We start from the raw sequence: 13,697 nt of genomic DNA, 5'->3' as shown, positions 1-13,697 counted from the left end.
CATATGACACACTGCTTAGGCATCATATTTCATAGACAAAGGAGATAATCATATTCTTGTATGTATAACGTTGAATCAAACTGAGAAGAAAGCATAGAGAGCCCTACTATTTTATTCCCCAATCCCCAATCCCCAAACAAAAGGAAACTTGGGGTCTTTTTTTCTTTTTCTTCTTTTCCTTCCTTGTTTTATTTGGTTACAGATTAAGTTTACTAGCCAAGTACCATGAGTGCATAGCAAGGCTGCCAAAGGCCATGATGTTGGCTAGAGATGATAACCCATGAATCATCCCAAATTTCTTATTCATGGCTGCTAGTTTTGGGTTTACCTTTGCCACTTCAACATTTTTCGACCACCCAACTTCTTCCCCAATGTTCTGTTCCCTCTCCACCTTATGCCTTTGCTTCATCATCTGCACCACAATTACAATTAACAGAGCACTATCACATGCTGCTATACAAACATGTGCAATCAGAGCAGTTTCTAGTTAAGATCAAAACAAATTACCAGTCTCATTGTTATATGCGTGTCAGCTACTAACAAAATAAACACACAACCAGGTTTTTATTATTATATATATACATGTTTGGTAAAACAAGCACTAATTTGAATTTGAACCAGAGTCACAGATTGGTTTTAGTTTTGCCTGGCGATAGACAAGAATGAAAAATCTGGTAGCTAGGCTAATATTTTGTCAAGTTATGGAATAAAATGCACATGATTTAGCAATTGTCAAGTAGCAAGTGGCAATTAGCACTCAGCAAGTAGCAATTAGCAAGCAGCAAGTATAAATTAGCAAGGAGCAATTAACAAAGATACATTAAAAGAAGGAAAGAGTAGAGAGTAAAAGTCACCTCGACGGTCATGGGTGTGAAGACGAACAAATTGGTGAGATTGAAGGCCAAGGAAGAGAGCAAAAAGCCGAGCTGGTACTTTTCGGCAACGGAAGAAGAGTTCCAGGGATGCAAATACCCAAACGAGGCTACTGATACTGCACAGCAGATCCCCACCATTGAGAAATACGCTGGAAACATCTTGCTTTGAAGATTACCAAACTGATGCCTCGGAAGATTCCTAATTTCAATAATAACCACATATCCCATCCCATCCAATCCAAATCAATTTCCTTCCAGAAAAATTGAAAAAAAAATTGAAATGGAAAAAATGAGGTGAAGAAAATAAAAGGTGACCTACTTGAACATGATGATGCCGCCGATGAAGGTAACCCAGAGAGCCGCACCGAAAGCGGTGGAGAAGGTGAGGAGATGAGCCAGTTTTAGGTAGGTGGAGAGGGTGGGTGAATTCAGACCATCCGATTTGGATCCAAAGGTCTCCGGGGAGAAAATCACTCCGATGGCTAAGAAAGCCACGGCTGCTAGGAATCGAGTCAACCAAGCCATCTCGCTCAATTCAAATTTTGCAAACCCAAAGGCTTATTTATTTTTTAGGGTTGTAGTGGTTTTGGAAGGAAGAAGAGAAGACGAGAAGACCACCAAACCCAACAACGAACGATTGAACTCGATATAAGGACCCCGGACCCGTAAGCAAAGCTTTACCAACTAGTACCGCCAGTGCCACCCAGCCTCACTCTTCTCTTCTCTTCTCTTCTCTTCTGGAGTGGATTGAATTGTCGTCGAATAAATGGAATGGGTTACTCATTGATGACCCTTCGATTTACCAAACTCATCCAGTGGGCGGTTGGTGATTCACCTAACACAAGTTTAGTTATCATGGGCTTCGGTTCGGGCTCCGTGTTGTTCGTCTTCTCTCGTAGGCAGTGACACGTGTTCAATATTTGTCATCCCGTAGATTCCACGTGGAGCACTCACGCAATTTAGTCCTCCCTCCCGCCACTGCACTAAAATCACAAAATAGTTTGAGCTCCCTCCCTTCTCTCTCCCGCTTTTAGTTACCAAATATGATCACAAAAAATATTAAATTAATAACCTTTTTTTTTGGGCCAAGCATAAATAATAATAGTCATTTCATTTCATTTGCCTCAATACTTCCTTCACAAGTTTTGTTTTAGTTTAGGCTCTTGAATCACTCATCATCACACCTCACCTTCTTCTATCTTCTTGAGTTTAGATTAGGTTAGGCATTTGGTCCCTTTTTATTTTTCGTTTTGAGTGTGAGAATGTGAATGTGAAAATGTTCCATATTGGAAAGTTAGAAGACTTTGTAAAAGCTTATGTGTTGGGCTATTTCTCAGTCCCTGCTAGGTTTCTTAATTTTTGATGTGGGACATTTCACCTTAACATTCTCACACTCCGTATATAGGGGTGTATATTGGTTCGAAACCAATATAGTCTCACCAATCTCCATCCGATCTAACATAGATTGAATTATAAATTTGTCAATTCAATCCGATTCCATCCAATTGATATTGGATTGGATTGGATGATCTGTGATTGCACTGTTAAACAAGTGCAAGATCATGATTGCACTCTTAAACAACCACAAACCTCATTTGGGCTTCGGACAGAAATAGCCGATAACAGTTTCATTATGGGCTTCGGACTTGTTCTCATTTGGGTTTCTGGGCTCTCTTCTCGTAGGCAGTGACACGTGTTCAACATCTGTCATGCGGTAGATTACACGTGGAGCACTCGCACAATTTAGTCCTCCCGCCACTGCACCAAACTCAAAAAAAGAAAAAAGAAAACAGAATTTGAGTTCCCTCCCTCCCTTCTCTCTCCCGCTTTTTTATTATTATTTATAGATAAACCAAAAATAATAAATAATTTCATTACCCCCAATTAGTCAGTCAGTCTTCCTCTACAAGTTTCGTTTTGGGCTTTTAGCAAGAGACGACAGAGCAGAAAGAAGCATTTGTCTTCTCCAGCCTTTGAATCACTATCACACCTCACCTTGTTTTATTTTTCTGAGGTTAGGTTTGGTTAGGGTAGGCTTTTGGGGATGTATTAGGTGTATAACTTGTGAGAGAGAGAGAAAGTGTTGAGATTCAGATTTCAATGTCGGAGGGCAATTCTCCGTCGAAAACGTTTCTCGGCGTCCGTTTCATTCTCTTGGGATTCGACCCCCTTCACGAGCAAAAGGTCCTCCTTCCTCTCTCTCTCTCTCGTACAAGTTACAAGTTAGAAATTTCAAATTTCCATGTATTACACGTATATGATGTTATGCCCTTGTTCACTTTTGTGTTAATTGATATGGCGTAGGTTCGATCTAAGCTTGTGGGTTGTGGCGCGGTGGATGTCGGCCACTATTCCCCGAATTGCAGTCATGTGGTTGTGGATAAAACTGTGTTTGTAAGTCGATTTTCTTGTCATTGCTTCCCAAGTTACAATTTTGACGTTTTAACTTTGTGCTACTATATGTTTGCTCCTACAATTTTGTTAATAATTGAAATGTAAAACTGTTTTTGCATTGCAATTATACGGTGCGTAGGATGATCCCATATGTGTTGCTGCTCGAAATGACGGCAAAACACTTGTCACGGCTTTATGGGTTCATCATAGTTTTGATGTCGGAGTGCCCGTTGAGTCTACTTCTGTGAGTTTTCTATCCCCTCTTTCTCACTCTGATTTGCCTTATCATTTTACGATCATACCATTCATTCTGCCCCTTTCTTTTGTTTTTCCGAATCTAGCTTCTTCAACATGTCCCCATTCCCAGTGACGCTTGCCACTTATTCATTTGACTAATACTGTAAGCTAAGCAATGTTTATTAAGAACGCATAGCTTCAAAACATTTTCAGGAAATCCGTATATATTACTATTTGCATACTGTTTTGTATTTATAATAGTCGTTTGCACAGATTATATACAGACCTCTTAAAGATTTGAATGGTATTCCGGATGCCAAGAGTTTAATTGTATGCTTGACTGGATATCAGCGACAAGATAGAGATGACATTATGGTACACATTTCTACTTTTTTGTAACTTCTGATACAGGCCCTATTGGAGAGTTGTTTCATGAGTTTACCCTATCTCATGATTTCTTTCTGTTTTCTTTATCAGACAATGGTGGGTTTAATGGGTGCTCAATTTTCTAAGCCCTTGGTGGCAAACAAAGTCACTCATCTCATATGCTACAAATTTGAGGGTATGGTTTTCTTTTATTTCCTGTGATGAATTCTTCTTCAGCTCTTTACATTTTGTACTTCTATGTCAAAAGTGCTTAAATGGTATAGAACAACTCGTTGTTATATCTGAAGGGGAGAAGTATGAACTTGCCAAGAAAATCCCAAAGATAAAGCTGGTCAACCATCGCTGGTTGGAAGATTGGTAAGTTCATGTTTTCTTCATTCTCTTATGTTTTCAAATTCTGATATTAGGTGATGTCTTTTCAGAATGTTACAATATGAAAAAGTTGCCACCACTATGAATTATTATTATTTCCTATCTAAGATCCTTTATAAATGCTTCAGCTTAAGGGATTGGGCGCTCCTTCCTGAAGATGATTATAACAAGAGGTGAGTTGGTTGTGTGTACACTTTGGAAATAACTTGTTCTTTATAGGTCTGCCAGTGTTTGTGCTGAACTCTAATCTCTTTCGACAGTGGCTATGAGATGGAGATGATGGAAGCTGAGGCTAGAGATTCAGAAGATGAGGCCGAAAACACCATTATGAAGCAATCTGGGGGGAGAAACATGTATAAGAGTCCTCTTAATATAAAAAGTCCCCCAGCAACATCTGGAATGCCTAAATCAGAAGGAGACGTGCCTAAGGTTCCCATGAATTTTTATAATGCTATGGACCATGTATTGATTCCTCAGAATGAGAATAAATTAGGTCAAGCCTCAAGTTTTTCTAATGCTTATGTTTCCAACGGAGTAAGCTGTCAGAATGCAGATGGTGAGCTAAATGACCAACATCACAGAACTCCAGATCCTAAGGTGAGAGATGATTTGACATCTAATTTTGGAACTCCTGAAAGGCCTGCTCACTCTGCTAGGACCCTAAGCTACTCAAGGCAAACCCCATTGAAGTCAACACTTCCACTGCACGTGGGAGATAAATCAAGCAATGGAAGTGTGTCTTCTAAAGTACCCATTTGCAAATCAAATGCCAAATTTGGTTTAGCCTCTTATACCTTTAAGGCAGATCAAGAAAATAACAAAATTGACTCCAGTTGTGTTGAAGTCCCCTTAAAAAGAATTCATTCACAGAATGGAGAAGAATCAAGTGGTATATTGCCTCGGAAAAGGACGATGGATCTTTCTTATGGTAGCTCCAAATCACAGAAGATGAATCATGATGCAGAAGCAGGCCTTATTTGTAGTCCTTCGTCAAGTGATAAATCTCCAAAAGTAAAGCCAACATCTATGGTTGATGGTTCATATGAGACTACTAGCCATTATGTCATCAGAAATGATGACCACTCTCTGGATAAGACTGTCAATTTGAATGCTGTAGAAAGCTCATATGCTGATACTTCACCAATGAAATCATCTACTGTTTATCCGGAAGCCATTGGCATGTGATCTGCCTTTCTCTGCAACTGTGACCTCTGAGACAGTGGAAGATGGAAATGGCAACAAGAAAACACCTCTAACCACTTTTCAAAGATTAAGAAAGTCCAGCTTATCGAGCAAGCCTGGCATTGTAGATTGTGTTGTGGAAAAACCAACATTTGCAGTCAGCAAAACAGTGGAACTGCAAAATCAGCATCAAGATGTTGAGGGTCTGTCTTCAAATAACAAAAAGTCAGTGACTAATAATTCCAACGACCCTGCTGGTTTGAACTTGCTTAAAGATGGAAATAATCAATTAGATACAAAATCAGTAAGCAAGAGGACGATTTCCAAGAAGATCCTGGTTTCTAGGCCTCAGTTAACTTCTGCTAACCAAAAGGGGTCTGTGTGCTTAGGTGAAGATGCCTCCTTAAATGATACCACTTTTCATTTAAATTCAGGGGACCATGAGAAATCCCCTGGTGCTATGAAGCTTGACATGCTTTATCCAGGTGCTACTGCGGAACCCCCAAAGGAGGTGGAGGGAAAAGATGTTACCATGACTGCAGATGTTGCTGAGAATAATATTCAATCTATGGATGATGAAACTGAGGCTCCTGAGGAAGAAAGTGAACATAAGTTAGAGAATGTACTTCATGAAGCAAAGGCTATAGGGGTTCAATCCACAAGTAAATGTGTCACTACCGAAGAGAAATGCAAAGGGATGCAGCAGATATCGGATCACTCTGATGCCTGTGTTCATGGTGATGCAATGGCCTCAGCAGAAAATACAGATGGAAATGAACGAGAAAGGACAGTCTCTGACAGGATTTCCTTGCTAGTTGAGTCAAGCTTAGAAGGAGACGGTGTCAAAGGAAAGAAGAACAAGGGTAAAAGGCGTGCTTTGGGTAAAACCAAGTTTAAAGCTGTTCCTGCTGTGGCTGATGTCATGAAACCTAAGAAATTTGTCTGTGAGGAAGATACTCAGAATGAGAATATTGGGGAGACAGAGAAGGAACTGGAAAAAATAGCAGGCAAATCTAAGCGCTGTAGTGTGCCCAAAAATAAGTTAGAGAACTCTTCCAAAATGAAGGAAAACAGGCCGATTGTTTGTGGGGATCACTCTGTAAGTACAGCCGAACAGCAAGCAGGAAAATCAACGGTTAAATCTAATATAACTCCATTGAAGATAAATCAGACATCTGTAGAGATCAGTCCAAATTCTTCAATACCAAAGGGGAAGGCTCCAAGCAAAGTTAAAACTGAACCTGTATGGTTTATTTTGAGTGGGGACAAATTTCAAAGAAAGGACTTTCGGCAAGTTATCAGGTGTTTGAAAGGAAGATGTTGCCGTGATTCTCATCACTGGTCTTACCAGGCAACACACTTCATAGCTCCAGGTCCAATAAAGAGGACAGAGAAGTTTTTCGCTGCTACAGCATCTGGAAGGTACATACCTTATATCATTACTGAAGCCCTAAAGGTCCTTTTTCTTGAGAAGTTTTGGGTCAGCTAATTGAATTTTTCCAGTGCAAATGGATGGTTTAACGATTCGATATGAAGTGCAGGTGGATTCTTAAGAGTGATTATTTGGCAGCTAGTAATCAGGCAGGAAGATTTTTGGCAGAGGAACCTTATGAATGGCACCAGAATGGCCTTAGTGAAGACGGTGCAATCAATTTGGAGGCTCCAAGGAAGTGGCGGCTCTTGAGAGAGAGAACAGGCCATGGTGCCTTCCATGGAATGCGCATTATCATATACGGTGAATGTATTGCACCACCTTTGGTATGTGATATTTCCAAATTTAGTTTCATGTTTTACATTTTTCTGATGCAGAAGCCTTAACTTTTGCCAAAAAAAATTAGATATCTTTCAGAAATTATTTTTCCATACCGGTGTGGGATATTATTGCCTGAAATGGACTGAAAGCTGACCAGAGAATAAGTATTACCCCGGTTGATTCATAAGCCATTGTTAACCAGAATATTCATAATGCACTTCTCATCTTCAACAGGATACTCTGAAGCGTGTTGTGAAGGCTGGTGACGGGACAATATTGGCAACTTGTCCTCCTTACACTCGATTCCTTGACTCAGGGTCGACTTTGCCATTGTCAGCCCAGGCATGCCACGGGTCGATATTTGGGTACAAGAGTTCTTGAAACATGAGATACCTTGCGTTGCAACAGATTACTTGGTTGAGTATGTGTGCAAACCTGGGTACCCACTTGAAAGACATGTGCTGCACAATACTCATGCATGGGCAGAAAATTCGTTTGGGAGGCTGCAGAGGAGGGCAGAAGAGATTGTCGAAGACATTTTTGCACCTCGGGATAATTCTGGTAGTAGTGATATACCTTGCATGGTCTGCGGATCTGTAGAGAGAGGAGAGGTGATGCTGATATGTGGCAACGAAAGTGGTTCTGTTGGCTGTGGGGTTGGTACTCATATTGACTGCTGTAATCCGCCACTTGAGGATGTTCCGGAGGGTGATTGGTTTTGTCCAAAGTGTAGTCGGAGCAAAAACAGCACCAGCTCTTCCAAGAAAAGGAAAAAGGGTAAGAGCAAATGATTGTTCACTCTTCCCGGGAGCAATTTTTTCAATTTTATTTTGGTCTTGTAGATTAAGTTATGGAGTTGGTAGATTGATTAGCAATGCATTACTGTCAATTGCATCTTTTTTGCCTTTTTCTTTTTTCTGTTTACAGTTGGAGCCTTATTATTAGTGGCTTGTATAGGGGGTGTTGAAATTGCAGTTAATTTCGGAGGTGTGATTGTACGATGGCTTGATATGATGAATGCACAAAAGTTGTTTGTGCAGATGCTCTAACGCGCAACATGGGAAGGGCAGTTGTTTTTGGTTTATGCATTGTTGTCAATGGACCGGGTTGGGCTAGCCCAGCCTAAATTTTATGAGCTTGGGCTGGGCTAAATTTAAACTAGGAGAGAGAAAATATTTGGCTGGGTTGGTACAAATAATTCAAAGCTTAGGCTCATTCCAGGGCTTTCTCAAGAGTTAGATGGGCTTTCTCAAGCCCACCAAGTTAGATCGGGCTGAACCTATTGGGCTGGGCTGAAATGAGCTTATTACGTTTTTTGTTACTCGTTTCTTATCTTCTTTTTCTATGTTTTTATTTCACCCCGCCCCCTTTTTTTTTTCTTTTTTTTCTTTTTTCTTTTTTTCGCTATGTTCATAGTTCCCTTAGGCAAAAATAATAAACAATCCAACATTCATTAACGAAACTCTAAAATGCAACATTCATTAATGAAACTCCAAAATGCATCAATTCACTAGTGTAACCCAAAATGCGAAAATTCATTAACGAAACCCTAAAATTTGATAATCCAGTAGTAAAGTCAAAAAATACAAAAATTTATTTGCTAAAATGTGATATCCAGTACTGTATTGATTCGTAGATCAAAATTAATAATTTAAAAAGGTGGTGATTTTTCCACTCCTCTTTTATTCACTTACATTCCCTTTGTTTGTTAATACTTTTTACTATAAGATAAAAAGGAGTGTAAGTGAACAAAAACGGAGCAAGAACATACAATTTTAAAAAAATGAAGTGTAAGTGGATAAAAAGAAAGTGGGAAAATCAGTATCCTTTAAAAAATAGTATGAATGATAAAAAGTAGGAGGGGTGAGCGAGATGCTCAAAGTCTGACTAGGGAATAGAATAAATAAAGTATACAGATAATATAACAGTAGGGGGAATCAATAAATAAATAAATGGTGCCCTCGTGAGAAGCAATGCAAGCCCACCCTTTCTTTCGCCGCAAGAAAATATACTTTTAATTAAAATGAAATGAGGAATTGAAAACAATTAATATAGCTTCTGAGGCTGAAATTGTGAATGTGAATGTGAGTGGATCTTGCATATATATATTCATGAGCCTGCTGCTGTTACCCTCTAAGCCTGTAGCAGCAGACAATCAATTACTAGCAACTTGGCAAGGTCAGATTTGAGAGTTTAAATTAAAGGCTGATAATCAAGAGAGATACAGATGTGCGTGCGAGCTAGGCATGTTTTAATTCCACTTCCCCACCAATGGGCAAGTGGGCATTCGTCAGTATTTTAATTTCTCTCTTTTTGTTTTCTCAGAGAATTGTTTGTTTGTACTTTTTAATTCATAGATATATATATATATATATATTATTAATGAGTAGCTAAGCTGCGGATGCTGCAGAGTCACGCGGAACTAAGAATAATAGAATTTCAGCCAGCTATGGCCACGAAGTTTTTAGATGGGATTCACCATTCATAGATAGAATTAAAACAGGAATACTTAATGAATTCATTCAACAAGGTTTTCTTTTCTTTTCTTTTCTTTCTGTTTTGAAAATGGCAAAAGTAGGGTTTGAGACAGACACACTGTCACACACAGCCAGCCAGCAGCTAATTAGAACAGGGAATGGAAGTGGGTTGTCATAATTAGAACATGGGGTGTTTTGCATCACATCATCATATCATCTGTGTTTTTATCTTACCAACCATTTGCAATTTTGCAGAAATCGAATATCACTTTGTCTTAACAAAAGCGAGATGTTAATTAAGAGCGCGATTACAGGCTCGCTGATCGTTGTTGATTATTAGCAGCAGATGCTCTGTCTGTTTTGTTCTGCTACTTTTCAACGCCCAAGACCCAAGAGCATGTGGCAATTTGCCCTTATCCAAATGTCCCTACCCTACGTACGTACCCTCATCAGTTTTTATATAAAGTTTCCATCCATTTCGCAATTGCAAAACTTACTGCATGCAGATCATTTGATTCTCGATAACTGGAAATCTCATGTGATATAATTGGGATCGTCTTGGTTCATGTGTTTCTCAAGGTGGAATGAGTGGGAAATGCTACATTGCACCCAACTTAATTATGTGTTAATTTCTTAGTGGGCCCAAACATAATACAAATGAAATACTATGATATCAAATATAATAATTTAGTGGCCGACGGGCCTAACTCAATGAAAAATTACATTAATTTTTAGAAAGTGGTCCCTCTTTTGCCTCTTTTTCATGATAAAAGAAAGAGACTCGTATTGCAAGGAAATGAAAGGAACAGAAAAATGAATTCCTCCTAAATGCATCAGCGCCATGACTTGTGTAAATGGTCAGTTGGTGTTAGGCAGCCCTTTTAATCATGAAAGTGAATCTAATGAGTTATTTTTAGTTCAACTTTAACCACCACTTACATAGCTCACTTTAGTCGAGACAATTATTGTAAATGTAAACATTAATGACTCTATTAGCTTTTTTCTCTTCTTTTTTTTTTCTTTTTTGAGAAAAGATTGTATTTCATTAAATCGAAAGGAACATTACATGGTAGGAATTTGCATATTAACGGTGGCCTCATTAAAACCTTCATAGATCAAACAAAACCCCGAGGTAGAAAAGAATACCACTCATGCTATTGACTAAACAGAAGAGTCAAACAACTTATACGAAATAGACAACCCTAAAACCCAACCAAAAAACCCTTAAAACAACATCTCATCACTACGTAGGTATTGTCAAAGAAGTCATCCTATGATCTAGAGAAAGCATCATAGTTCTTCGTACATAGTCAAAAACGTAATATGGGTATTAGAATAGATCCAACCAGTTATCCAACTGCAAAACCATTTAAACACATCTCATCACTACGCATGTATTGTCAAAGAAAGCCTCATATGATCTAAAGAAAGCATCATAGTTCTTTATATAGAGTCAAAAATGCATTGTGAGCATCATAACAAATCCAGCCAAACACCAACCGCTACCTCCAATTTTCTTGATCCAGAACCCTAGTTGACAAACAACAGAGACTAAGATTGGCCTCTTAGTCTGAAGAAATTTTAGGGAGACCTTGGAGACCCCTCAAGGCTGGTCTCATCTACCTTGTCAACAAAATCCTTGATATAAAAACTACGCTTATTAGAAAAAGCCATGCCACTAACAATCAAATGTCTAACACCAATTTCCGCACGCTTCTAATTCCCACTTGGTGCGGCATACTTGTCATCCTCTTGAGCAGAAGAGGCAATGGTCACCTCCACAGAGTTAAGGTAGAGACCCTTCACCAACGAGTGCCTCATTGGGAACCCAGAAAGGAAGCCCACATAGAATAAAAGAGCAACAAAAAAACTCAAAGAAACAATCAGAGAAGATTGAGAGAGACGGCATAGAGAATGAGTAAAGAAAACTGGAGAAACCCTAACCCTAGCCGTCAAGGCTCTCCTCGCGTGAATTACAGAGCGATCCCAATTTATTAGCTTGTTTATTTTGTTCGCTATTTTTGGTGAGTCCAAATCAATTCTTCCCTAATCTCATATCCTCTCCGTGTTACCCATTTTAATTATTGTGTTTTGTATTTATGATTTATTATTATAAGTTAATGGAGTTTGGTTTTGTTATCTTGTGTTGGGTTTTGAAAGTCGAATTCAACAATCCTCGACTAATATTATATTTATGAGTTTAAACAATTTTTTTGTTGTGATCTGAAGCCAATTAGCTAACCTGTTAAAAGTTATACTTAAAAAAATGCAATGGCAACAGACTGAACTGACATTTTAAAAAAAGAAAAAGCAAAACGTAATAATGGAAGCTTTCGATGGGAGAGCAGAGAATACAGGCCTTTGGGAATACTGTTATACTATTGATCTTTGGATTCTTGGATGGATGGTTCATGCTTTATGGTTGTTGATCTCATTAATTCCTAACAACCTTCTTAAATAAAGTCCTGTCCTCCGTTATTACAGAATTAAATTTTACAACAGCCTTCTTTTTTGTTTGGTTTTTCATTTTTAGTTGGCGCTTGTGAAGAGTAACCTACAAACACAAACGTACCGTACACACATATATATATTTTTTAATTTAAGAGATCTTTTAATAAAAGCTCTCTGTATAGATATATACATATCATTCATGATCTATTCATAATCTATATAATATATTTATTGATTTTTCTCTTTGCGGGGTTGCAAAGTAACAATGAAATAATTAACACAGCAGTATTTCACATGGATGCCTGATTAATTTACACAGTTGACAGTACATACTTTTTCTTTTGGTAGCTTTTGGTATCTTTGGTTGCAACGCAAGAAAGAAGAAAGAAGATAGAAGAAAGAAGAAAGAAAGTAGAACAAACAAATAGTGCAGTTAATGTAGTACGGAAGCGATGGCCAAAAACTCTAATGATGGCAAAGGTGAAGGCCGATTTGACATTTCCTTTCAAATCCCTTTGTTTTTTGAACATTGATTTAGACCCCTCTTCTTTTGGTGGCATCGTGTGTTGGCCTGCCCTGCCCAGTAAAGCTTTTTTTTTTTCTGTCCCAGAGTTAAACAACAAAATATATCTGACAAACTTTCCCTACGTGGTTTGTCCTTTTGGAGTTTTCACCATTCAATAATCACTTTGTATTCAGTACTCACTTAACCCATTGGCCGTTGCTTTGCTATTATGTTGTGGGCTGCACGCTGCACCATTGACATTTTCACATTGCTATGCTATTATGTTGGTGGATGAAGAAAATATACGGGTGGGAATAGAATTCAATCTCATTATACATTAACAACATTTTGGAACATATTCATACACATATTATATAAGTATCGATAATATCGAAAAATATTGACATTGATAATTTCTTGTGAAACCAATTTAAAATCTTTGGGAGTATTCTTGTAATTCAAAAACCTCAAGAAGTTATATGAAAAGTCTAAAATCTCATGATGTGTTAGTGTAAATTATTAAAATTTGAACCTTATAGGAACTCTATATGGTGGTAAGTCAATCATGTATACAATACATAAAGTATAAAATATTGTAGTAAATCATTATAAATAAATGATTATGGTGTGTTTAATTTTTTTCATTAATTACCACATATTTTCTACATTCATAGTGTTTGTCAGCTCGTTATATAATCAACTCAAATTAGTTAAACCGTCATGCAATGCATTTTTTTTTTTGGTGATAAAGTAATAGATAATTGACTAAATAAACATCCTCTAAAATTGCAAGAAATTTTTTCAAATTTTTCTTACAATTTATGTGATTTTTATTTAATTTTTATCGATAATATCATGATATTTTCATCGAAATTTTTTTTAGACTACTGATATTTCAGAAATCATCGATATTTTAGACACGTTCCATCCTGTTTCTCTCACCCTCCTCCGTCCATCCTCTCTCAGAAAACCAAACCCCAACAACAACAAAAAACAGTGAACAGAAATTTTTTAATTGAAATGAATTTGGGAAAGAAAAAAAAAAGCTAAACCGAGAATTCAAA

The 13,697-nt window shown here is 37.9% G+C and overlaps 2 protein-coding genes across 2 annotated transcripts; one reads left to right on the top strand and one right to left on the bottom strand.

Annotated features, from left to right (window-relative positions):
- Positions 1-119: 119 nt before the first annotated feature.
- Positions 120-1,727, bottom strand: LOC103334042 (Late embryogenesis abundant protein (LEA) family protein). Its single transcript, XM_008236967.3, has 3 exons — positions 1,195-1,727; positions 855-1,074; positions 120-412 (listed from the first exon to the last, which is right to left on the bottom strand). Exons 1-3 carry the CDS (start codon positions 1,398-1,400, stop codon positions 197-199), a joined length of 642 nt encoding a protein of 213 aa, XP_008235189.1. The 5' UTR covers positions 1,401-1,727; the 3' UTR covers positions 120-196.
- A 1,039-nt stretch (positions 1,728-2,766) lies between these two features.
- On the top strand, positions 2,767-8,239 carry LOC103334073 (transcription coactivator). The gene is given in 12 exon segments (XM_008236999.2): positions 2,767-3,059; positions 3,180-3,269; positions 3,409-3,513; positions 3,780-3,881; positions 3,984-4,068; positions 4,181-4,250; positions 4,394-4,438; positions 4,526-5,426; positions 5,428-6,869; positions 6,989-7,205; positions 7,435-7,516; positions 7,519-8,239. Coding segments are annotated over 12 exon segments (3,696 nt in total). The 5' UTR covers positions 2,767-2,975; the 3' UTR covers positions 7,992-8,239.
- Positions 8,240-13,697: the final 5,458 nt, after the last annotated feature.

Source organism: Prunus mume, linkage group LG6 (genome assembly GCF_029339155.1).
Source record: "Prunus mume cultivar Tortuosa linkage group LG6, ASM2933915v1, whole genome shotgun sequence".
NCBI classification, from domain to species: domain Eukaryota; kingdom Viridiplantae; phylum Streptophyta; class Magnoliopsida; order Rosales; family Rosaceae; genus Prunus; species Prunus mume.
Note: the sequence above shows the minus strand (reverse complement) of the source record. Positions and strands in the feature narration are given on the sequence as shown.